The 23,664-nt window shown below is 43.3% G+C and overlaps 1 protein-coding gene across 1 annotated transcript in view; it reads left to right on the top strand.

The window, feature by feature from the left end:
- The window catches only part of ERICH1 (glutamate rich 1), an 82,362-nt gene extending 80,693 nt beyond the window's left edge, over nucleotides 1-1,669 (top strand). Inside the window, exon 6 of the mRNA XM_086744574.1 lies at nucleotides 1,585-1,669. Within this exon, the coding sequence (XP_086600700.1) occupies nucleotides 1,585-1,622 (38 nt within the window). The 3' untranslated portion in view covers nucleotides 1,623-1,669. The remainder of the gene's footprint in view (nucleotides 1-1,584) is intronic.
- Nucleotides 1,670-23,664: the final 21,995 nt, after the last annotated feature.

Below are 23,664 nucleotides of genomic sequence, written 5' to 3'. Positions count from 1 at the left end.
CAATCTTTGCCATCTTTTTTTTTTCCCTGAGCCTCTAAATTGTTGTTATTCTTTGTGAGTATCCAGGATAAGCAAGTAATCTGAAAAACCTACCCAATAAAAGCATTTTACCCACAGTTTCTGTTCCTTCTCTTCACTGTGTTCAGATCTGAGTCCATGGACCTGAATATTATCTCAGCGCGTAGAATGGCGTGCCTGCATTGCCATTATGCCCTGCAGGAGTGTTCATTCCCTTTCCCAATCTGGTAGCCTGTGCTTATGAGCAAGTCATTACAACTGAGCATGCTGTTCTATGGTATGCCCTGAGGCGGTGGAAATGACTGCAGTACAACTCTCAGCTCAAGAGTGTTGTGCACCAGGATATTAACTGTAAAATTGGCAATATTGCTGTGGTGCAGAGTCTTCCTCCAGGCACCCACAAGACAGATGGCTTTATCAGTACACAACCATTCACCTCTGCATTGCAATTGGGAGGAAATGCAAACAAATTTCCAACTATCTTTGCTAAGCAATTTTACAGCTGTCTATCTGAAATTAAAGCACCCTCCCTTGGTTGTGCTTTGCATTTTTATAGTGACTGGCAATTTTTTTTCCATGATGCTACACTCAGCTTTCCACAGAGTTTTTCATGCTCAGAAAAATACGTGACACTAAGTTAGCAGAGTTGAGTGCTTCAGACTGTGGGGAACGAAGCAAAGGAAGATTCTGCATAATCTGCATAGATTCCTGTAGACCAGTGTAAAACCAAATCGTCTCTGGTAGGGAAATATTTTTGTAGCAGGGTTCATAGGGATGAATTGATATGCACTTCACAGAAAGCAGAGCCTATACGAAAGGCAGCTTCCAGCCCACAGCCCACCAGTCCTGTTCCTGCTGAACTGAACTGTGCACTGGTTTTTGAAGTGGTATGAGCCCAGGATTGAAGCAGCGTGTTTCTCAGTAGCTGAATGTCTATCTTTGGCTCAAATGAGTAGGAATCCATGAACGCGTCTTTCAAGTTGGAGTGAGTTTTCCATCAGAGTTAAAAGCTGATCAGAGCTAAATTTTAAGATGAAGCAGCCCAGGGTGTTTGCACCCCCTGGCTATTGTAGTACGTGTGCTTCAGTTTCCAAATAAAGTTGACAACAAACTTCCCATAAGTGAGGTAAGACTGAACCATGCTTAGCTAGTAGTACAACCTTGCCATCAGGGAAAAGCAGTTGGCTGAGATTTCTGTAAACTTTGAAATGGGAGGAGTTTGCAGTCAGCTCTGAAAGTAACTTGAAAGTGGGATGGTCTGTCACAGCAGCTCCTAAGTCACAGGGAAGCCCTGCACTGAAAGCAGCCTCTCTGCCTCCAAGCTGGAGAAGTCAACATCTGATAATTAGTAAAAATCTTGTTGACAAGGGTATGATCCAAGAAGAAGGTGAAACATTGACAGGGGTATTTTTTTCCTTTGTGATAGGAGGGTGAGGGGAGTGAATCCTTATCCATTTCCTGCCTTAGAGAAGGAGGATGAGAAGATTGGAGGAAGCACTCCCTCTAACTTTGAGTGAGGAAAGAAAATCTCAGCAGCTTATGTTTCAAACCTCCATTTCTCTGCAGGTCTGGGAAGACTATGTAGATGTTGGCAAGAACAGTAACAGGAGAGGAAGAGAAAACAGGTAGAGGAACTGAGGAAGGAGGGAAGAAGACTAAAAGGACACATCAAACTTGAAGAGTCCTGTTAACTCATTCTTCATAAAGAAACTTTTCCTCCTTTTTTTTTTACCCTTTTTGCCCTTTCCTGTATCTTTTTTGACTCTGCTTCATCCTTTCAGAGATGAATGGACCAAAATGTCCCACGTTATTAAAAATGCAGGTTGGTCATGCATTTTTGAAGTGTGTTTTGATTTGTTCTGTCATCCCTTCCAAATAAATTTGGTTGCTTTTTTGACCCCTTACTGGGTACTGAGCTGACATCATTGTAGAACTGTTATTTAATTCTGAACGGTCCTTATCAGTTTATGTAATTACGTGCACCACTGTGCAGTACCCTACGCGGAATTTCATCTGCCATTTTATCACAAGTTGTTCATGATCGTAGTGCTCTTCTGCAGCTCTGCACTGTCAGCTTTCAATTTTAGTCCCTGTGATAAATGTAGTGGAATCAGCAGTCTCTGTTCCCCCATTATTTATCACCTTTTCCAGGTCATTTAGGACTTTGCTGAGCAGCACAGATCCTGGCCCAAAGTCCCATAGGATTGCCTTGGTGATTTCCTTTCAGTGGGAAACTCTGCATACTTACTTTTTCTTTTGTATCTTTTATTTGTTTATTCATTCAAATTAGGATCTTCTTAGCCCATAAGACCTCCTTTTTAAGAACTTTTTCTCCTTAATGAATTTTAAAAATGCGCTTTAGTACACCTTGTCAGATTATTTGTTGATTCCTCAAAAAAAAAAGCCAGTAGGCTTGTGAAGTATGTCTTCCCGTTACAGAAGCTTAATGGAGTGCTTCCCAATGTATTTTTCGAGGCATGCGCTCATTCTTTTCCTTGCAATGGTCCCACCTGATTTGCTGAACCAGAACATCAGGTTTGCTGGTCTGTAGTTCCTCAGATCACCCCTGGAATCCTTTCTAAAAATTAGCCATTTCACCACCTTCCCAGCCCCTGACACTGAGACAATTCCCAGTGTGAGGTTACACACCACAGCTCGCAGTTGTGTTATTTCATCCTTCGGTTGGTTTAGAGCTCTTAGGTGAATACCATCTGGTCGTAGTGAGCCATTAGCGTTGTGCCACGGGAAGTACAGTCCCTGTGCATCGTGCTTAAGTGCATATGTGCACCCTTGTTTTGTTTTCCACTCCTAGGCAATTTGAATTCTGTTTCAATCATTTCTACTTGGCCTCACAGTCAGACAGCCACAACACTTAATCAGAATAAAGACTGCCTAATAAAAAAATAAACATTACAGAAACACTACTCTCCTGATTAATGTATTTTTCATGCTTTATTTCCTGCATAGATTGCTTTACCCTCCTCTTAAGATTGATGAAAGAATCTTCCAGGGTTCAGCCAGAGAGTTCACAACATAAGATGTGTACCTTTATGCAGGATTATGCCTAAAAATAGATTAGCAGTCATGTTAAATAGCCACAACTGTGCTGGCAGAATGCCATGCCAGAAATAATAGATGTCTCTTTACGGGATTAGAACATGTAAATAGGAATACAGGTAGTAAGGAGTAGGAACCATGTGTAATCTGCAATGTGAAAGCAGTTGCAAGGAAACAAAAGAAGGGGACATGTCAGAAAGTGTATGAGAAGAGAAATTCAACTAGCAAGGTTCCCACTGAAGCTATGTAATTTAATTTAAAGCTTTGAAGCATTTTCTACCATACTTGGAAGTCTCTAGTAATTTATATCTTCTTATATTGCAGTTTAAAGTCTTACAAGAGAATTTACAAACCTTTTGTGTTTTGGGTGGACTAATTCGTTAGCCCGTTGCATTGGAAACATGCTGCATACAGCAATATATTTTCAGGCCTTTATATCTGCAAGAATGGATCAAAGCATTTACAGTTTCTAAATTAGAAACCATTTTTGGATGTTACAGATCTGGTTATTCAGTACTGCAAAATGTGAGTAGCTTTCCTAGCAGACCACTAAGGCAGACTTCAGAACCTCTGGATGTTTAGACACATCTGCTTATGCAGGAATGGTAAATGTCAATAAAATTCTATATTTTGATAATAGGTCCAGATTCACTTTAACTGTGATCACATCTGGAACCAGCCCTTCCAAAAAGAAGATTCTGCAGGTTTGTTTAGAAGGTGGATTAGGTGCCTTTGTAGGATTCATGACTCACAATTTATGAAGCCATATGGAATACAGTAACCCACACATTCTGACTACGTGAAGAAATCGTTTTAGAAGAACAGAGAAATACCAGTGAAATTATTGACTGAAGTTGTGTACTTCTGTTATAAATCACTGCTTGAGAATTCGAACCAAAATTGTCATCATGATTTTAATGTATCTATATTGTCATCTTAGAACTAATCCTTTTCCATTCCAGAGTCCTGGTACTCCAAACATCCCCGCTGAGGCTATGCTTTCACACTGTGCCTGTGCTCTGAAACAAATGAGAGGTGTCCCTAGATACAGAAAAGCGCCCGATACTGTATGTTAGGGTCTTTCTCGTACGTAGAACATGGCAGTTCTTTGCAAGCCTCCCAGTCATTGACAGGCATTGCAGGAGATCCCGTGGCCTTTTATCAGCTGCCACACTCAAATACCTGTACTTCTGGAACTGCGTCTCAGAAGGCTGCGTCTTTAGCTCTCTCATTTGTGAGATTCACAGTGGAAATTTGACATGTGTGTAACAGAGTTGCAATGTGAAGCATGGAGGAGGAAGAACCCTGATCAATAGTTGCGTATGTGCCTGCTCATGTGCACAGTTTTACTGGTGAGAAAATTTCCCAGCAGCAGTACAGAACTGCTGAGAATGATCTGCCCAGCTTTTTACAAACAAGTCGTTCACATTGAAACGGCTCTGGGCTGTGTCTATACATGCATTGGACAGATTACAGCCCTACGCAGGTCAGTGTAGCTATATACTGTGCATCAAGCCGCAAAAGGTATCTGGGACGATGTGATGGAGCCTCTCATGATCTGGAATCCTCCGCAGATGGAGTGAGGGATGCCTGTGAGGACATGGAGTCTGACAGTCCAGCTTTTTGTCTCAACAGCCACAGAAGCAGCAAAGGACACAACAGGAAGAGTTGTCATCACAGATTGTCATATAATTTCTCATATCAACTCTCACAGTGAAAAGCACCCACTGAGGACTGGCTAGCCAGGAACACATGTTCAGCCTGGCACAGGAGCTAGTATCTAGTAGGCGTTTTGATGTAGATACCTGTTTTAATGGACTTTGGAGAGCAGAACAGAGTGAGGGGATATACCTTGCTCCTTAAGAAGCTCAGCCCTCTTTGCTCCGTCTCTTCTAAATGGAAAGGAAATTGCAGGCTGTTCACAGGAAAGAGCCTAATGGCTTGTTTGCAAAATAGCAGCCATTGTATGTCACTCCTTTAGAGCAACAAATAATATATTGTCTTGGATTAACAGCAGCTAATTGGCACACACAACAATCACAGGAGTGAATGTCCTCTTGAGTAACGATGTGTCTTGCAAGTCTTCTGTATCCAGATCTATTCATAGGTGTGCCATAGGCTTCCCTAGTCAGATCAGCGGTGCCCTGGTAGCTGAAAAATAGCATTATGTTAAACGATGATACCCACGTTCTTCACAAACTGTGAGGATTGCATTGCACGTCCTTCCAGTGTGCTACCTTGCTGAAGTGGTTGGTGTGTGCTCTGAGTGCTCTGAGTATTGGGAACATTGCAAGATGGTGCATTACACTTGGGAGAAGAAGGTAATAGCCAACTATTTCCAGGGTTAACTGGGACCCTGGACCTCTACTGGAAGTCTTTCTGCTGCCTGCCAGATATGAACCTTCCCAGAATGATGGCTCTAGATAAATCTTTCTGCTGATACGCACCCAGGTAATTCTCAGGCCAATGAGGACAGCCCATAGTGTTCCAGCATCTCTGATAGTGTATTGTGCTGGTTGATTTCTGAACCTGCCTCAGAAGCAGCAAGGCATAAACCTGTTGCTCAAGAAAGACAAGCATTATTCTACTATGTGTTTTAAACACCCAAACCACTTTCCAAGAATGCGTATTAAGCAGAGGGCACAACAGGAAAGTCATTGTGGTGCAATGTCACTTGCACAACAGAGATGAACAAGCTTCTCCCTGCCCATATCTGCTAGACCAGTTTTCTGTTGCAGGCCAACTACAGATTCTGGAAAGTTGTACAAGTCATAAAGGTGGACCCAGACGTCAGTGGTTGGCGTGAGTGTAGCAGCACATTTTGGAAAGGTGCTGGCTTCCATTAAGGTCTTCAGACCCCAAGTCTCTCTATTAATGCCCATTGTTTATATTCTTGGTTTGGGGTTGGGTTTTTTTCACTTTGGTTGGGTCTTTTTGGTGTTCAGTTGTAAAATGAATAAATACATCTGCAGTGGTACACACCTTAGCTGCAGAAAAACTGACAGTTTATTCACCCAACTGATGGCTCACAGATCAGTAGTAGTCAGGACTGGCAATGTTCCATAGGGCAATTGGTGTCTACCGGGACATTTGAGATGGTCCCCCCAAAGATGCTGTACTTGCACATCAGGTCAGATAGTACCTGTTCATGTAGGGCCTTTGATGCAGTCCTTCTCATGTGTTGGTTTTCCATGTGTAGTGGGCCACTCAGTTTTACCAGTGTAGAAGTATATCTCTATGAAGACCTTCTCTGAGCAAGGAGAGATGAAGCTACGCTATTGACTGCATCCAGTAGCTGGGGAAGGAGGCAAAAATTAGTATTCAAGGACATCATCACTGCCCATCAGTATCTAAGGAGAGGAAGGATTTTACAATCCTCCTTTTGTTAGGTTAAACATTTTTTAAATAGCTTCTTCTTGTAATACTTAACTTTTAATTCACTTTGGTCATCTTAGTAGCTGTTCTTCATACCAGCTTCACTTTGAATTCTTCTGCTCTAATCCGTGGAGTACAGTTCGTGACTGGCTGTGTTTACACTATTGATGTCTGTGTCTGTGCTGGCTGTATTAACTGTACTATCAAGCATCACTTCTTTCCCTGATCATAACATAAACATCTAAAAAAGGTAAATTACAATGGGAGTTTAGGGCAGCTAGTTTGGAGGCAGGCATCTATGGCAGCCGTGTCTGGAGTTAGGAGAGGGGGATTCAGCCCTGCTTAACCAGAACTGGGTTCCAGGTGAGGTGTACTGCTGCCTTTGCACTACACCTGTGCTGCTGCCAGTGATGGTAATGCTGTAATGCTTGCCTACCTTTGCTTTGGAAATACTTCAGATAAAAATGCTAGCATTTGTTTTTTTTCCCTATAGTTTCTAACCGATACAAATGGTAGCAATTTCTAACATAAAATTTTATTTCAAAGCAGAAGTTCTCCTTTCTCCGTAGCAGAAATTAACTTGATTTTCTGCTATTAAGTCTTTTGCTGTTAAATTTTTGTCTGTTTCTGTTGTTTCATCCCTCAAGGCACCAAAGCACTATGGATAGGCAGGCTGTAAATACAGGAGTAACCGCTTGCCGGCGGAGCGGTGGGAAGTGAACAAGTCAGTTCCCAGCAGGAAATAAATGAGTAGTTTAAGCTGCTTCAATGGTACCTCCATAAGTTTCAGCAGCACAGTCTCTTGCTGCTCTCTTTCTGTAACCTTAGATGACTCTGAGAACTGAACTATTTGCAATCGTCTGTCTGTGCCTTAGCTCTTCTACACAATATTCCCATCCTCTCTTATTGACAGTATTTCCTGCTTCTGTCATCAGCATGTTCCAATACGTCTCCCTAATTTTGTACTCCACAGAGATATTACTGTGTAATGCACCAATATGACTAACACGGTGCCTGTTCCCTGCCTGCCTTATCATCTTAAAATTCATTAACCACCTTCACATCCCTCCTTAACGCTGTGCTTTCCTGCAACGCCTACAAAAATTTGGAAACAGTCTGGCTGTGAGTGAGCTAAGAACATTGCCTCACGTGCCAAGCGATACATTCTCTTTAGTTCCCTGTGCTCCTCTATCTGTTGGCATCCATCTGCCTCCCCGCGGATTGTAGGCTCTTTGGGGCAGGACCATTTCTTCCTTCCGCGAGCTGGCAGTGCCCAATCCCATTACCCCTACAGAGCTGGTGATTTAGTGACCTTTGTTTTAGGCAAAATTCCTTTTAGCTTAGCTTTAATTTTTAGGTAACAGAATGATTTGTGAGGACGTACTCTCAGATCTAATAACTGTTTAAGTAAAAAATAAACAGAATTAGTCGTAAGGTTGTGTGTAGGGGAAGATTTGCTGGTTTGTTTTCTTTATGTGTTTTGTTTTATTTATTTGCCAACAGTGACAGCACTTTGTATTTACTCCTGTGCTGTACAAAAAGCCACAGTGAAAGCCATGGGTTGGTTCAGAATCCCGCCTGTATTCCTCCACCCTGACGTATGTAGGGATGATGAATTTTGGAAAGTACTTCTTTAGTTAAAAATCTGAATTATTTTCAAAATTATTTCTTAAAAATAATACATTTTACTTTTGTTGTCCAGGTATAGAATGAAAATTGTGTATGCTTTACGGGAAATCCTCTTAACATGCTACCCCTGTATCAGTTTGGAAGGCCAAGGGTAAATCAAGTATAATGACCCTCGAAACCAGTGGAGAGTCTGGACTTAAACCAGTTTATCGATCAGAAATGTAACCACACGTAGGCAATGCCCTGCAGCGTTCTGCCTGCAATCTTTATCTGTCAGGTAGGAGTAACAACTGATTGGAGCATCAGCTCCAACCACTTGAGCATATGAGGGTCATAAATAACTGATGTCCATAAGCTCACACACTTGCCGCTGCGTTGCCTTAGGTGCCTTCCTCGGCTTCGTGTAACCGAGAGCCTCTTGTCTCAGGTGTGCAGCCTGCCTTCCCCTGGCTGTGTGTAGTTTCGGGCCCCTTACTACAAGAAAGACATTGAGGTGCTGGAGCGTGTCCAAAGATCAATGAAACTGGTGAAGGGTCTGGAGCACAAGTCTTATGAGGAGAGGCTGAGGGAGCTGGGGTTGTTTAGCCTGGAGAAAAGGAGGCTGAGGGGAGACCTTATCACTTTCTACAACTACATGAAAGGAGGTGGTAGTGAAGTGGGCATCTATCTCTTCTCCCAAGTAACAAGTGATAGGACAAGAGGAAATGGCCTCAAGTGGCACCAGGGGAGGTTTAGATTGGATATTAAGAAAAATTTCTTCACCAAAAGGGTTGTCAAGCATTGGAACAGGTTGCCCAGGGAAGTGGTGGAGTCACCATCCCTGGAGGTGTTCAGAAAAAGTGTAGACCTGATGCTTAGGGACATGGTTTAGTGGTAGACCTAGCAGTGCTAGGTTTGCGTTTGGACTTGGTGACCTTAAAGGTCTTTTCCAAACTAGATGATTTTATGATTACAGCGTAGTTTCAGCCTAAATATTTGAGGCATGGATATTGATCTCTAAACTGGAGAAATATGGATTTGACAGACAGACCGTTCGGTGGATAAGGAATTGGCTGGATGGCCATACTCAAGGAGTTGCAGTTAACAGCTTGATGTCCAAGTGGAGACCAGTGACAAGTGACATTCCTCAGGGGTTGGTATTGGGATTGGCCCTGTTTAACATCTTTGTCTGTGACGCAGACAGTGGAGTTGAGTGCACCTTCAGCAAGTTCGACACCAAGCTGTGTGTTGCAGTTGACATGCTGGAGGGAAGGGATGCCATCCAGAGGGACCTTGACAGGCTGGAGAGGTGGGGCCAATGCAAACCTCATGAAGTTCAAAAAGGCCAAGTGCAAGGTCCTGCAGATGCATGAGGGCAGTCCCAAGCATAAATAAATACAGGCTGAGTGGGGAATGGATTGAGAGCAGCCCTGAGGAGAAGGACTTTGGGGTACTGGTGGACGAGAAGCTCAACATGAGCCGGCAATGCACGCTTGCAGCCCAGAAAGCCAACCACATCCTGGGCTGCATCAAAAGCAGGGTGGCCAGCAGGTCGAGGCAAGTGATTCTCCCCCTCTGTTCTCCTCTCGTGGGACCTCACCTGGTGTACTACATCCAACTCTGGAGTCTCCAACTGAAGAAGGTCATGGAGGTGGTAGATGCCCCATCACTGGAAATCTTTAAGGCCAGGTTGGATGGGGCTCTGAGCAACCTGATCTGGTTGGAGATGTCCCTGCTTCTTGCAGAGAGGTTGGACTACATGACCTTTAAGAGTCCCTTCCAACCCAAACTATTTTATGATTCTGTGATCCTCTTGGAGTGGTCAACAGCACAGACTTGGTGTGGGCCACAAAATCTACTGAAAGAGCAGGGACCTGAGCCCCGTGCTGCCATGCTTGCCCTACTGCTTGCCACCGAGCTGTGGTGGGCAGTGCTAACATGAGTGTCCCTACACTGCTCTGAAGAGGCAGGAATGCACTTACAGGCAGCACAGGCAGCACAAATTGCTTTTCAGGGAATGCCAGTCAAGGAGGCGCTTCTGATGCTGTGAAAACAAGTTGTTCCTCTTGGTTGATTCCTGCTGCATTTGGGGAAACAGCCGTTGCTGGTCTCAAAGGCACAGGATTGCAGCGAAGAAATGTCTAATTTCAATATTGATTTTTCCTCTTAATGGAAATAGAGCACAAGGTGGTGAATATTGACAAGTGGGTTCAAAGTGTCTCTCACCTTTAATTTTGGGATGGGGAGGATGTCAGCATATCGTTTACGTTCTCATCTGCTTGATGCCTGTTACAAAGCAGTGCCTCCATCAAGCAGTGAAGGCATTAGTAGATGAATGAGGCGAGTCGTCTGCACTGTTTGTGGGATCCCCATCTATTTGCCAAGAGAGCCCTTTGCTGCCTTTGCTTTTCGTCCTCCGTTAGCCAGTCCCCTGCTCAGGAGGGGCACGTTCATCTCTGCATCGTGGCAATTGGGACTCAGTTCTGGGAGGCTTCAACTCCAAAAGCAATGGAGGAACAAACTTTATTCAAAGCTGTCGTGAAGCAGCCTGGGAGGGTTATTCTTTCAGAGTCCTCGGGAAAGTAATACAGATTTTGGTAAAACCTGCAATTACAGAAAACGTTCTACAATTCAGCTGCGTTGAGCGTGGCCGAGAAATAATTTTTTAAGACAGCTGTGGCACTCAAGGCATACTCTTTTCCTTTGCTTTTATTTTCTGCACAAATAAACTTGGTTGGAAACATCTCCCTTTCTGAATACCGTGTCACAGGAATTTCACTGTCATTCTCCAAACGGAAAGAATTACAAAATGACAGAAAGTGTTAGTAACACATTTTTCTGGAGCTCCTGAAGCTCTGATACTGTAGTCAGTAGGTTTTCCTTTGTAGGCTGGAAATGTAAAGGAGAAACTCAGCGTTCTGTGTATTTCCAGAAGAACACGAACCCTGCAGTGTTAGCCTCATCCTGCTCTGGGCAGCAAGCACAGGTGCTCTCCTGTTTGTGCAGGAAACTTAGCATGGGGCAGTGAGAAACAAGAACAAGAAAAAAGCCTTTGCCTCTTTATAGTGTAGATTTTTAGCCCAAATGAGTTTGGGCAGGTACGGTGACTTGCATTTACTGATACGCTTCACAGTAACTTCAGTCTACTCCCAATTTTTTGTTAATTGTTTCCCATTAATACAGTATTTCCTGTAGCTAAGGTGTACAGCACTTAAGGTTTAGCATGGGGTCACTGTGCAAGTTGTGTATTTAAAAAAAAAAAAGATTGGCAGGTTCGCAGTCTCTTGCTTTTGGTATTTAGACTGACACTATAGGACGAGTTCAACTCAAGTTACCTTTCTGGTGATTGAGACATGGCTCTGCTAGTGCTGATGGGGCTCACATGGCATAAACGTGGTGTGGTGAGAGGAAAATGAGATCTGCCCACTGCGTGCTCTGTATGCCAAAGCCTCAGCGTTCCTTTATATAACATCAATTAAGCATCTGCAGAAAAGTAAATGAGTTATGAGAATTCTTGATATGTGGTACAATTGTGGAATACCTAATGTAGAGTATTTCTCCAAGTAGAAATATTTCATGTTTCTGCTCTTTTTACAGCAGGAATATTTCTCAGAGAGCTTTAGGCTGCCACAGCAGAGACTGAAGGGGTGTAAATCAGTGCTGTGAAGCACTTGTGATGACAACTGATGTGGGCTCACTGCACACACTGGTGCTATACTGACTTACACCACCTGGAGATTTTTACTCTTCATGCTTAGAAATATGTCTGCAACCGGAGCCAAGTTCTGCCTTGCTGTCCTTATTCACAGTTGCATATATTGATAATAGGAAAAGGGAGCTTTCTCAGCACAATCTATCCATGTACGCACCAAAAAGAAAGAAAAATTCACTTTGTAGATCATATTTTACCACCATTTCTTGCATTGTGAGCTATATGACCCCAGGAGCATGAATTCAAGCTTAGTACAGTGAAAAGAAATCACTGTTAACAGAAAACAGTAATAACAGTAAAAAGAAGCATTAGAGTAAGTATTTTTAGTGGTAAAGCTTTAGCAGTAGAAAAAGGGCAAGAGCATGCATAATGCTGAGTAAAAGAGAATGCTATCAGAAAAGAAAGAGCTTATTTTTAAATGTGCCTCCAAATAACCCTATTATGTTAACACATCCTTTTAACTCGGGTCATGGCTGCATTAAGCTTCCTACCCAGTCAGGTCATCCTGTGGGTATAAATATATACTCTAAGTTACATAAAAGCCATCCAATCCTATTTGCATTGTCACTCTACAACACAAAATGCTGTAACGACCTCCTTTTTTTATGCCCAGTGCTATCTATAAAGCAGGCTTAGGCCATTTTGTTCTTAAGGAGATCAGCTGTCGCGTTGCTCTCTTAATAAGCTTCAGGCATTCCCAGAGAGTTTTCCCGTCTTGCAGGACATACCTGGCCCCAGGCGGGACAGTTGTGGCTCTGCCAGCACAGAAGCGGTGCCGACAGATCCCATGTGACAGGTTATGCAACTGAGCTGGGCTTTATAGACCCCGAGGACCTGAGGCACGCAAAGGGCTCGAGGGAAAAGAGCATCAGGTGAGGAAGAAAGGTTTGCATACGTTGCCTCTTGGAGTGCTTTGGCATTGTAGCAAACCATATTAGAATAAATTTTCTGTTTCATTAGGGGGGCAACTTGTAAAAGATCCCTGGGATTTAGTAATGTTTTATGTGTTCTAAAATTGCAGGGGCTGAAATTCTGGGAAGACTCAGAAATCATGGTTATTCCTCTCCGGAGAATGACACCTGGGTATATAAGGTTGTTGCAGGTACGAAAATTCTGTCTTTTTTTCTGCATTTAATTAGAGCTTTGAAATACCAGTATTCCTCTTGCTCACACTGATTTTATTTCAAATTATTGCATGACCAACCCAAGGGAACACTGGCTTCTGGTGGGTTAACTTGCATAACAACTCAAAGAAGTCTTAATTCAGCCTCTGCTGAAAAGTAAATGAATTACGATAATTCTTGATAATTAGTATCATGCTGGAGTACCGAATGCAGAATACTTGGAAGGAGTTTATGTTTCTGCAGTGCTTAAACAGAAACTACTTCTCCATCATTTTCTATTACAACGACTTTATGTGTTTGGAGCAGTACGAAAACATGAATGGTAAGGAGAGTGAGGGGTTCCTGAGCAACTCAAATGGTCTGTCAGTGAAACACTTCACCCAGCTTCTATGGTTATGATAAAGAAACCTCAAACAGTATTGACCTCTGGAACATTGAGGGACCAGGTTATTGATTGTTATACAAAGGAAAAAAGAAAACCATGCATAGAAAATGTTTTAAATCAGCTAAATTGAGAATAAAACAGCCAAACAATATATACCAACTAGAGCATCTTCCTTATTGTACTCCATATTTTGATATTTACAGAGTATATATCCTTTGTTGGAGAATCTTACAGCTCTTAGCAATGTGATCTGCATCCTAAATCAGAGACTGTACTAGCTGAGAGGTGATAGTTGAGTAGTTGAGAGCCTGCGCTAAGGATACTGTCTTGCAGTCCTAACAGTGAATTTCTTCCATGCCTCCCTGCATATCTTTTGATATCAGCTTACACAGTAATTTTATTTGGCATTTCTTTTGTCTTTATTTATTCTGCTGCTGAAGTAGGCACACTGTCAGCCACATTTCTCAAGGTCAGAGCACTCAACTCTGATTATTTAAGCTCACATAAAAAAACTTGGAATCTGGAAGTGAAAATCCAGCTCCTTGGAATCTGTCACTCCTGATAGTGGTGCCATGCTTTCTGTCCACGGACTGCAAGGAAAGCATTAAAAAAAAAAAAATCATTATTTCAGACCTAGTCATCATTTCATATAAGAAATGCTGCAACTAGAAAGACACATTATATGTTTTAATTCATGGTGCCAATATATATCAGAATTTGTTGTTTACTCCCTAGGGAGTCCATGCAACTGTGTTTCTGCTTCTCCGTCACTGTATTACATGTACCAGGCAAGCAACCGTAACTTACTTTATTTTCTGGTTATATTCAGATAATCAGCAAATAATTTATCTTTACTTTGATTGGCATTTCCTGCTTCTTTGTTGAACTTGACAAAGAGACTGTGTTAAAACTTGTCTGCTTGGTCTAGTCCTACCTGTGGAGCCAATAGAAGATGTTTCTGATGCCTTTTAGCCTTGCTTTCCTGAATTAGTGACTAACATTCAAAGGAGCATCACTGTGTTAGTAGCTAACTTGTGGGAAGGAAGAGATCTTTGTACTTCACAGAACAAGAAAGTTCCTTCTTTTTTATGCCTAGGCCTCTACGCTTGATTCAGCTCTCCCTCTCAGCCAGGCAGCCAAAGGGAACCCCATTAAAGTCACTGAAATCAATGAGTTACAGATGAAAGAAAAATCATATCAGAAATGCATCCTTTTCTTTTACAAAGTGATAAAAAGGAGGGCCTTCCAAAATGTACAATAGTTTGTGCCCAATAGTATTCAGCAGAAAGCAGAGTTGTAGATATTAAATGGTATGGAGAAGAAAAAAGTGCTTTGTAGGTTCCAAAGACCCACTTTTTGCCTTGCACTCAGCTGAATCAGCATGTAACTTGCCCCCTTTCTTCCATAGACTCAAGCTGCAGAAAAAGTCGTTATCAACTCATCAGACACACTGCTGCAGCGGGCGGCGTTGCTACTGGGAATGTTTGGGATCAGTATATCCAGCTACAGCACACACCAGCTAACCCAAACAAAGAGACTTGCCTTGACCCGTTAAGCTGTGTCGGGATGTGACCCGAGAAGCAAAGGCTTATGTCCATAGTGCTGATGAGTGGCTTTTCTGCCTCGGTTACCGGTGTGGAGGTAATGAGGCACTTTGCAGCCGTGATTTCTACATGCAAAGTTAAAAAGATGGAAGAATTACAGACTTCTTTAATCAAGAAAAAAGAATAATGACTAGCAGAGGCATCAGATTTCCAAACGAGACGAATTGTCTGTAAACACAATGGACTTATTTTGTTATCCAGTGTATACATAGAGAGACATGTGAAGGTATGAAATACAGTTAAAATTGGAGTAGGTGTAGACAGATCGATGGGGGTGCCGTGATTCGTTAGTGTCACCTTGTTGCAGCTTTCGCAAATTGAGCCCTATGTGAAGACTGGTTTTGAAAGGGAAAGCTAGAAGCAATATATTCCTCATGACAAGAGTTAGACCTAATAAAAATAATCTCTCACAGACTCTTTGTACTTTTGTATCTAATTGGATCTGTACATTTGTATGTATTACAGAACTTGTGCACTCTAACCTTTAGGGTTGAATCTTAAACATTTCTTGATGCCTTTTCTGTAGAAATGTTTGTGTATTGTAACACAAGCTGGTAGCCTTCTGCCACAGCAAAGATGGCCGGAGGCTACACCATCCATATGGCATTGGGAAGGAACTGTGGCACCAGACCAGATAACTTTGTAATTCTGTACAGAAACTCTCTGCTCTAGAAAGTATCAGTAAGAATATTGGGTTGGGTTTTGTTGCAGAGTCCAATATCTGGTTGTATTCCTCTGCAAAACTCGCTCATCCCATAATATACATTCTGATTAAAATAAAAATAAACGTTGAGCTTTTTGTTCCTTTTTTTTCCCTTGTTTTCTTGTTCTTCTCACTCGGTGCAATTGCTTATTCAGGAATGTTCTCTTCCTACTGGTTTGCATTTTCCCAACTGTTTCTGATGTTTTATGTAAACATGGCTTTGTAGGCTCTTCTGTGCATATGTTAGTGTTTAAAATCCATTATTCTCAGTTAATAAATACAAATATTATTCTGGAATTTTTTTCCGTCTTTAAAATTATTTCTTCTGTCAATCATGTTTATATTCAGCCACTAAGGGGCATCCTACACAGCTGAATATTCTGAAGCCTTCAGATTGGTCATTGCAACATTACAAGCCACAAACAGCATCAGGTTGAAAATTTTGCCTTTTTTAATTTTTAAATTGTTCTTGCCTCTGTTTCCCTTTTTCACCCCCTCCAAGAAAGGTCTCTTCTCCCCCCACAGTTGTTGCTAAATTGAAGAAGATTAGAAAATCAGTGTTTACAAGGTCATTTTTTACAATGTAGCAGGTCACCACTTACCTCCATCTTGTATAGCCTTCTATTTATATTTAAAATTAAAAATCATATCATGGAATATTCCATCTTCTGCCTTCACCTACAAGAAATGAAACAAAATGTCTCTCTAAACTAGAGAGACATGGGTTTGATGGACGGACCACTCGGTGGATAAGGAGTTGGCTGGATGGCCGCACTCAGAGTGGTGGTCAACGGCTCAATGTCCATGTGGAGACCAGTCATGAGTGGCGTCCCTCAGGGGTCCGTGCTGGGCCCGGCCCTGTTCAACATCTTTGTCGGTGACATGGACAGTGGGATAGAGTGCACACTCAGCAAGTTCGCCAGTGACACCAAGTTGTGTGGTGCCGTCGACACGCTGGAAGGGAGGGATGCTATCCAGAGGGACCTTGACAGGCTGGAGAGGTGGGCCCGTGCCAACCTCATGAAGTTCAACCAGGCCAAGTGCAAGGTCCTGCACCTGGGTCATGGCAATCCCAGGCACAAATACAGGCTGGGCGGGGAATGGATTGAGAGCAGCCCTGAGGAGAAGGACTTGGGAGTGCTGGTGGATGAGAAGCTTAACATGAGCCGGCAATGCGCCCTTGCAGCCCAGAAGGCCAACTGCATCCTGGGCTGCATCAAGAGAAGCGTGGCCAGCAGGTCAAGGGAGGTGATTCTCACTGTCTACTCTGCCCTGGTGAGAGCCCACCTGGAGTACTGTGTCCAGTTCTGGAGCCCCCAACACAAGAAGGACATGGACCAGTTGGAGAAGGTCCAGAGGAGGGCCACAAAGATGATAAAAAGGCTGGAGCACCTCTCTTATGAGGACAGGCTGAGAGAGTTGGGGCTGTTCAGCCTGGAGAAGAGGAGGCTCTGGGGAGACCTGATAGCGGTCTTCCAGTACCTCAAGGGGGCCTACAAGAAAGATGGGGAGAGGCTGTTCAGTAGGGCCTGTTGCAATAGGACGAGGGGTAATGGATTTACAATAGAGGGGGGTAGATTTAGATTGGAAATTAGGAAAAAAATTTTTACGATGCGAGTTGTAGAACACTGGAACAGGTTGCCCAGAGAGGTGGTGGATGCCCCATCCCTGGAAACATTAAAGGCTGGGCTGGATGAGGCTCTGAGCAACCTGATCTAGTTGGGGATGTCCCTGCTTCTTGCAGGGGGGTTGGACTAGATGACCTTTGAAGGTCCCTTCCAACCCTAACCATTCTATGATTCTGTGATTCTATGAAAATACTTGATCCCTTTTGACAAAAGTAAGAATTATATATCTGGAAAGCATTTCATCACATTGATTGAAGATATACAGCGTGACCCCCACCACTGCTCTCAGTATGCCCTATTTATGGCTTTTTAATCAATGCATATGATTTGGGGCAGCTGTATTTTTGTTCACTGATTTCCTGCCTCCGTGCAACATGAATGTAAGATCATTAGCTGTTTTCAGTGCCATTACGATGCTCAGATGAACTCTTCTGTTAGATAAAAGCTAAGTGTAATAACAGTATAATTTTCAGAAGATATACTATAATAACATAAATGATAACTTAGCCACTGAGATTTCCCGTTTTACTGTATCCTGGAAATGAAACTCATGAGAAATATGGGGTTTTTTTAATGTAAATTGCTTGTATAGTTTTTAAAGTTTTATGTGGTACCACTGAAAATGACAAGAGGACAACACAGAGAGTAGGGAAATTGGAAGTGGAGTGAAGGGACGAAGCTTAAAAGCCTCTAACATAAAGTGAAGCAGCAGGAAGGTGTAATTCAAATTAATTACAGAATGGATACGTTTTAAACTTGTCAGTCATGACTTGGGCTTGGGCTGAAAATCACCTTTAGGTGAAAAGTTGGGACCCCATCCAGCAGAAGATGTAGGCATCTTCTGTAGCTAACCGATCTGCTTCTGTAAAAATCTAAATCTAAAATTTAAATTTTCTAAAGTGCAGCTGTCACCTCATGCTAGGCACAACAGACGGACACATGCCTGTCCCTTTCACTGCTGTGGCTCCCTGGGAGATCTGCTTTCAGGTTTCCCCACAGCCAGGTAAGGCTGGGGCGCACTGAGCACCAAAACATCAAAACCTTGTCAGGGTGTGCAACAACATGCCCATCTTCTCATCCTCCCTGTGGCTGGAAGCACAGAGGTGGACTGGGGGCTGCCCAAAACATGACTGGAGGCTGACATCCCCCTAGCCCCTTTTGTCCTATTGTTTGTTAGAGCAAACCCTGTTCAGCAGAGGAAGGAAAGGCACGCCCGCAGCGACTCTGACAAAGGAGCCCATGGTGGTGTACCTTCCCTCTGCGTGTTCTTCTGTAGGACCGGCACAGTCCCATGTGGGGTCCTGACTCCTAAAGGAGGCTGGCTGTATGAACCTGTCCCCGCTCTGCATCCACTACAGCAAGGGACCCAAATTCACAATTAAGACAAGCTAAAGACTTTTTCCTCCTCATTGCCTATTAGCTGATTTCACCTCTGTCCCCTCCCCATAGTCAGTGTGCCATGTGCTTGGACCCTACTCGAGTTTGCCATGTTTGTAGACATCTGAGTCCAGCTCAGTACATGGCAGGGCTCCCAAAATCTGGGCAGGATACCACTCCATGCTGCAATTCTCAAACCTGCCTGTGAATTTAATCTTCAAATCTCTGAGCATGCCAAACTTCAAGCATATGTTTATGTCCTACTGAAGTCAAAGGGGGGTTTAAGAGACATCCTTATATCCTTTGCCAGACTGAGGAATTTAATCTCTTCCTTGATCTCCCCCAAAAAGCATTTACATTTTAAACATATTTGTACTTTTGTTTATATGGCTTTTACTTCAAACATGTTGGCAATTCATCAACAATTGAGTCCTGATAAAAGCTGGGAGCCTGGTGAGCTTGGGGAGGTTAATGCTGCTTTACTTAGTTTTGCAAAGCTTCTAAGAAGCACCAGCAATGGATTTCATTTGGCACATAAATTGTTACGTTTGAAGAATTATGCTCCAGGAATTACTTTTTACCTTGCCTAGCTTGTGAAAATATTTAAATAGAAGTACTGCTTAAGCTAGTAAATATTAGACCTTATTTACAAATACACTTTAAAAGCCATTTCATAAAATTTATTGGATTGGTTTTACCTCTAATATCAGGCAAATATACGTTAATATCTCCTGATACCAAACAATTTTAACTGAACTAATCCACTTCTAACAGCAGTAACTTCTCTAGTTTAAATTATGTCTTGATACATCAAGGTAATTATTTTATTCTTTGAGAAGGAATCCCAAGAGATTTTGTAGCTGTTTGGTTTGTATGCCTGAGTCCACCTCCTAAAGGCAAGTTAAATGAAATTATTAAATAATCAGGAAATCAAACATTGTTGGTATTCTCTTTAAACAGATATAGCATAGGCTGGAGATTTGTTTGAGATAAATGGCATTGCTAGTGAGTATCAGAGAGCATTCAAGCTTATCTCTGCGCTAAATAAAGTTGATTTAATTCACTTGAATGTTTTATGAAAAACTCTTTCACATGTATGTAATGAGTTGTCTTCAGCAAAATTTCTGTCGTCTTCCATCAGGACAGACAGCCTGGGACAATTACTCAGGGTAACACTCATTTACTAATAATGGAAGCAGAAAATGAAGACAACTTCTCTCACATCTTTTCACACATCTTCTGGAAATTATGTTTCTGCATCAAAGTTACCACTCTAGGGCATTGTTTTTCCCTAAAGCTAGAGATTATAGAATTGCAGATGGTAAATCTCCAAATACGCCACTGACCAAGAAGACGAACTTGGATAGTTACCAATCAGTGGACGCTCCATCAGATCACTTGAGTGGGCTATCTTCTGTCCTTCAGCTACCCTGCCATTTCATGTCACGCAGAGCTGCTCTCTAGCTCACAACATATCCGCCACAGCCCTCGATGGAGATACTGCACGGCTTGGGGGTTGTTCTGGCAGCGTAACCCTCATGCCACCGGTGCCTTGCTGAGAAGACCTTCATTTTACACCATGCATTTTTACTGGTGTTCCATGAGTGGAAGTTGCTGTCAGCTGAGGTTTCAAGTGCTGCTGGAATGGTGATCAATACCACCAACAAAACTGGGGGCACTGACACTGCGTGGGACCTTCCATCTTAAAATGTTCCGTGCCTGCCTCACCTGTTCAATCACAACTCAAGCAATGGGTTTAGCAGTGGCCGAGCTGTGCATTAGCGGTAATTCGCCTCCCTGGCTTCAGTCGAACGTGGCCACAGGGATTTAACTGAGAAATGGTTTTAGCTGTGCAGTGCAATGGTGTTTCCATATGAATATGTTAGTGTTTAAAAAAGAAAAATTTATTAAAGCTTGTCACATCTTTTCCTACCTTGGATAAAATGTCTTTTCCCCTCTTGGTTGTGACTGGTCAATGACAACACAAAATAACCCCCTAAATCTGTCATGTCTTTCATATTACTTTCTTGTTACTTTTCTACCACTGTCACAATTTAATAAGGTAGCTGAAAGGTAGTTTAATCAAACAGTAGATGAATAGAGTTCCTGGAGCTATGTTCACCTCAGCTTCTAACTAAGTGCGTAACAACAAGCTGCAGTGTGTCACGGAATTGTCATCAGAGGACCCCCATCTTTGTAGCGAGTGCGACTGTAGGCACAAAAGCAGTCCAAAAGGGCCCAGAAAGAGCTGATTCTTGACTTCCAGAGCAGCATTTTTGCAAGGGACCTTTTTTAAGAGCACTGAGTGCTTTAAAACCAATAATGCATGCCTTTTCGAAAGCCTTTAGGAACTTCATGTAATCTACAGCATCCCACTGAGGAAATCCATCCTGTGAAGTAGACATTGGAGGCAGAGTGGTCAATGGAGGTGCCTGATGACGAGCGGAGTGAGGGCTCGAACCAACTTTCAGTGGGTGCCTCCATGTGTTTCCATTCGGAAACGAGGGGTGAGGCTGGCTAACGCCAGCGATGGAAAGTTTGACCATGACTGCCAGTACCCTCAGGCCCCTCCACAGACAGCAGGGATGGGTCCTGGGGAAGCCACCTCCACGCTGGCACCTGGCAGCTGCTTGGACGTGCTTCAAGATGAGGTGTAGGAATGTGGATGGTTTCCTTACACATGACAGCAATTCGTGTCTGGAGTTTCTTTTATTTTTCTGTAATTTTCCTGACTGGGGGAAGGGGCTATATCTTGTTGCTGTTATTTAAACCAGAGTAAGGAAGAAATACCAAGGCAGAGTGACCCTGCTGCTGATAAAGATTTTAAATATTTTTTTAAAAAAAGCAAATAACAAATTGGTTTGTCCTTCACAGCCATCGCTGCCCAGGAGCAACTCAAACATCACATGCCTTCCCTGTCATAACCGAGCCGTATTTCTTTTTAAAAAACAAGCTTTGCCCTAAGGGAAAAGAAAGCACATAGGACTGCTCTGCTTCCCCAGGTGCTCTTCAGCTGCCCCATGGCAGATCCTCACTGCAGGCGTGGAGAAGAAGGGTGGAGGGATGGCACCGAAACCTCTGCTTCACCGTGACCCTCTGATGGCACAAGAGCTTCTGCTTCAGGCCAACACAACCCTTGGTGAGGCTCTGTATCTCTGTCACATCTACTGTCTCCTGCTTCCAGAGCTGCTTTCTGGCTCCTCTGAAGTGTGTGGAGCAGTGCCTGATGCTCTCTGTCTGTCTATCTGTCTGTCTGCTGAGTGTCTGTCTGTGCACCGAGGGAGGGACGGCGAGGGCACAAAGAGGCTTGAGGAGGGATGAGGTCGCAGCATCAATGTTTTGTGGCAATCCCTTGCTCTTCCCTGAGTCATGTGCCATCTCCTGCTGGGTCTTAGCTTTCATCTGCAGCACAGCTCTGGCAAGAGCCCTTTCACCAGGTAACTCAGAGTCTCCTTTTTGCTCATGTGCTGGTTACACCCCATTCATTAGCCCTGGAGCTCACCTAAGGGATTATTTGTAATGTTTCATCCCCCACTGGAACTTCACTGTTAATTTGATAGCACAGTATCAAGACAAGAAACTGAAGGAACAGTGGGAGCATTTGCCATGAAAAGATACCTGCAAAGTTTTTTGCTACTTTCCCCCGTATTGTTAATTTTTCAATAACAATTCTGCTTTTGTATGCTTGCCCCTGCACCTCCCTGCCTTTTCCTTGCCAAGCAGAAAGGCCCCAAGGCCTCACCTGACCCCATCTTGCAGAATGGTGTGTGATGGGAGAAGAGGGATCATTCGGCAAAGAACAAGAGAAGCAGAACAAGCATCCCTCCCGCCAGAGGATCTGTAGGATCAGAGGAGCTGTAAATTTCAACTCCGGCCACGCAGTTAGCCCAGGATCACGCTGAGCCGGGGTGGCTTTAATGAGCTAGTGTTCCTGCAACCATTTGGCAAAGCTGGGTCCTCCCTCAAGCTCTGGAGAGTTTTAGCTGTGGTTTAGCTACACAACTGTCTCAATACAAGTTTGTGCCAAAGTGTCAGGAGGATGAATGTAAAGCAACCAGTTTATACTAGGTCACTAACATGTTTTGGGTTGTTTTTTTTTTTAAATCATACAGTCTGACTTCCACTTCATAATTGCTCTCCCATATTAAAACAAAATTAGTTCCTCGGTGAGGAGTGCTTTAAAAAGCCCAGAATTTGCTCAAGGGTATGAACACTGGAGTATGATGCTCTACCTTTATCTCACTAAACCTTAACCACTGGATGTTAAATATTCAGCCCGGGCTACTTCTCTATAGTGAGTGCAAAAAAAAGGAGCATCCCCACAGAGAAATTCATCCTTTTTAGGAGGCATCTAGAAGAGCTTGGCCAAATCCCCCTCTGGATATGTGCCTCAGTCCTTACTGACTACAGGCTGGACACCTCACTTTCAGAAAGCTCAAGGTAGGGGGGACAAATCATCCCTATTCCTACAAAAACATCCTATTCCAATAACAGTGATTTCCAGTTGAAGTCAGACACTGAGGTAATGAGTTTAGGGAATTCAGAGGCACAATTGCCAGGCTTTGGGCAGCTTTCCACAGGAGCCACTGAGCTGCAGGATGCTGCCTCCAGGTACAAGAAAGTGGAGTCCAGGCACCGACCAGCACAGGCAGCCTGCTACTGCTCTTCTCCCATAGGGATGCACCTGGAAATCTCAGAGAGCTGAAGCAGCACTGAGTAAGAGCATGCTTGCACCGAAGATGTGAATGCAGCAGCGTATGCTCACGATAGCAGGGCTGACCAGCATTCAGGTGAGGCTGCAATGAAGACGCACAGTCCCAGGCATCCGTATGAGAAGTAAAAGCCCATAAAGGACATGTTATATTTCCTCCAGAGCCAAAGCCCTTACCATCGTGTGTGCTCTGTCATTGCACTATGATGGGAGTTGTTAGGTGGATGATTGGCATGCATCTACTGATCATCCTCCCTGAAAGTGGCAAAAAGAATGGCTTCCAGGCACTTGGAAAACTGCAGCAGTGCTGAAGGATGTGCCACGGAGCACATTCACAACCCTACCAGCTCCTGTCCTCCATC

The sequence above is a fragment of the Chlamydotis macqueenii genome, chromosome 3 (assembly GCF_036417535.1).
Source record: "Chlamydotis macqueenii isolate bChlMac1 chromosome 3, bChlMac1.mat, whole genome shotgun sequence".
Lineage (NCBI taxonomy): Eukaryota > Metazoa > Chordata > Aves > Otidiformes > Otididae > Chlamydotis > Chlamydotis macqueenii.
The sequence above is the reverse complement of the archived record's forward strand: the minus strand, read 5'-3'. Positions and strand labels throughout refer to the sequence as shown.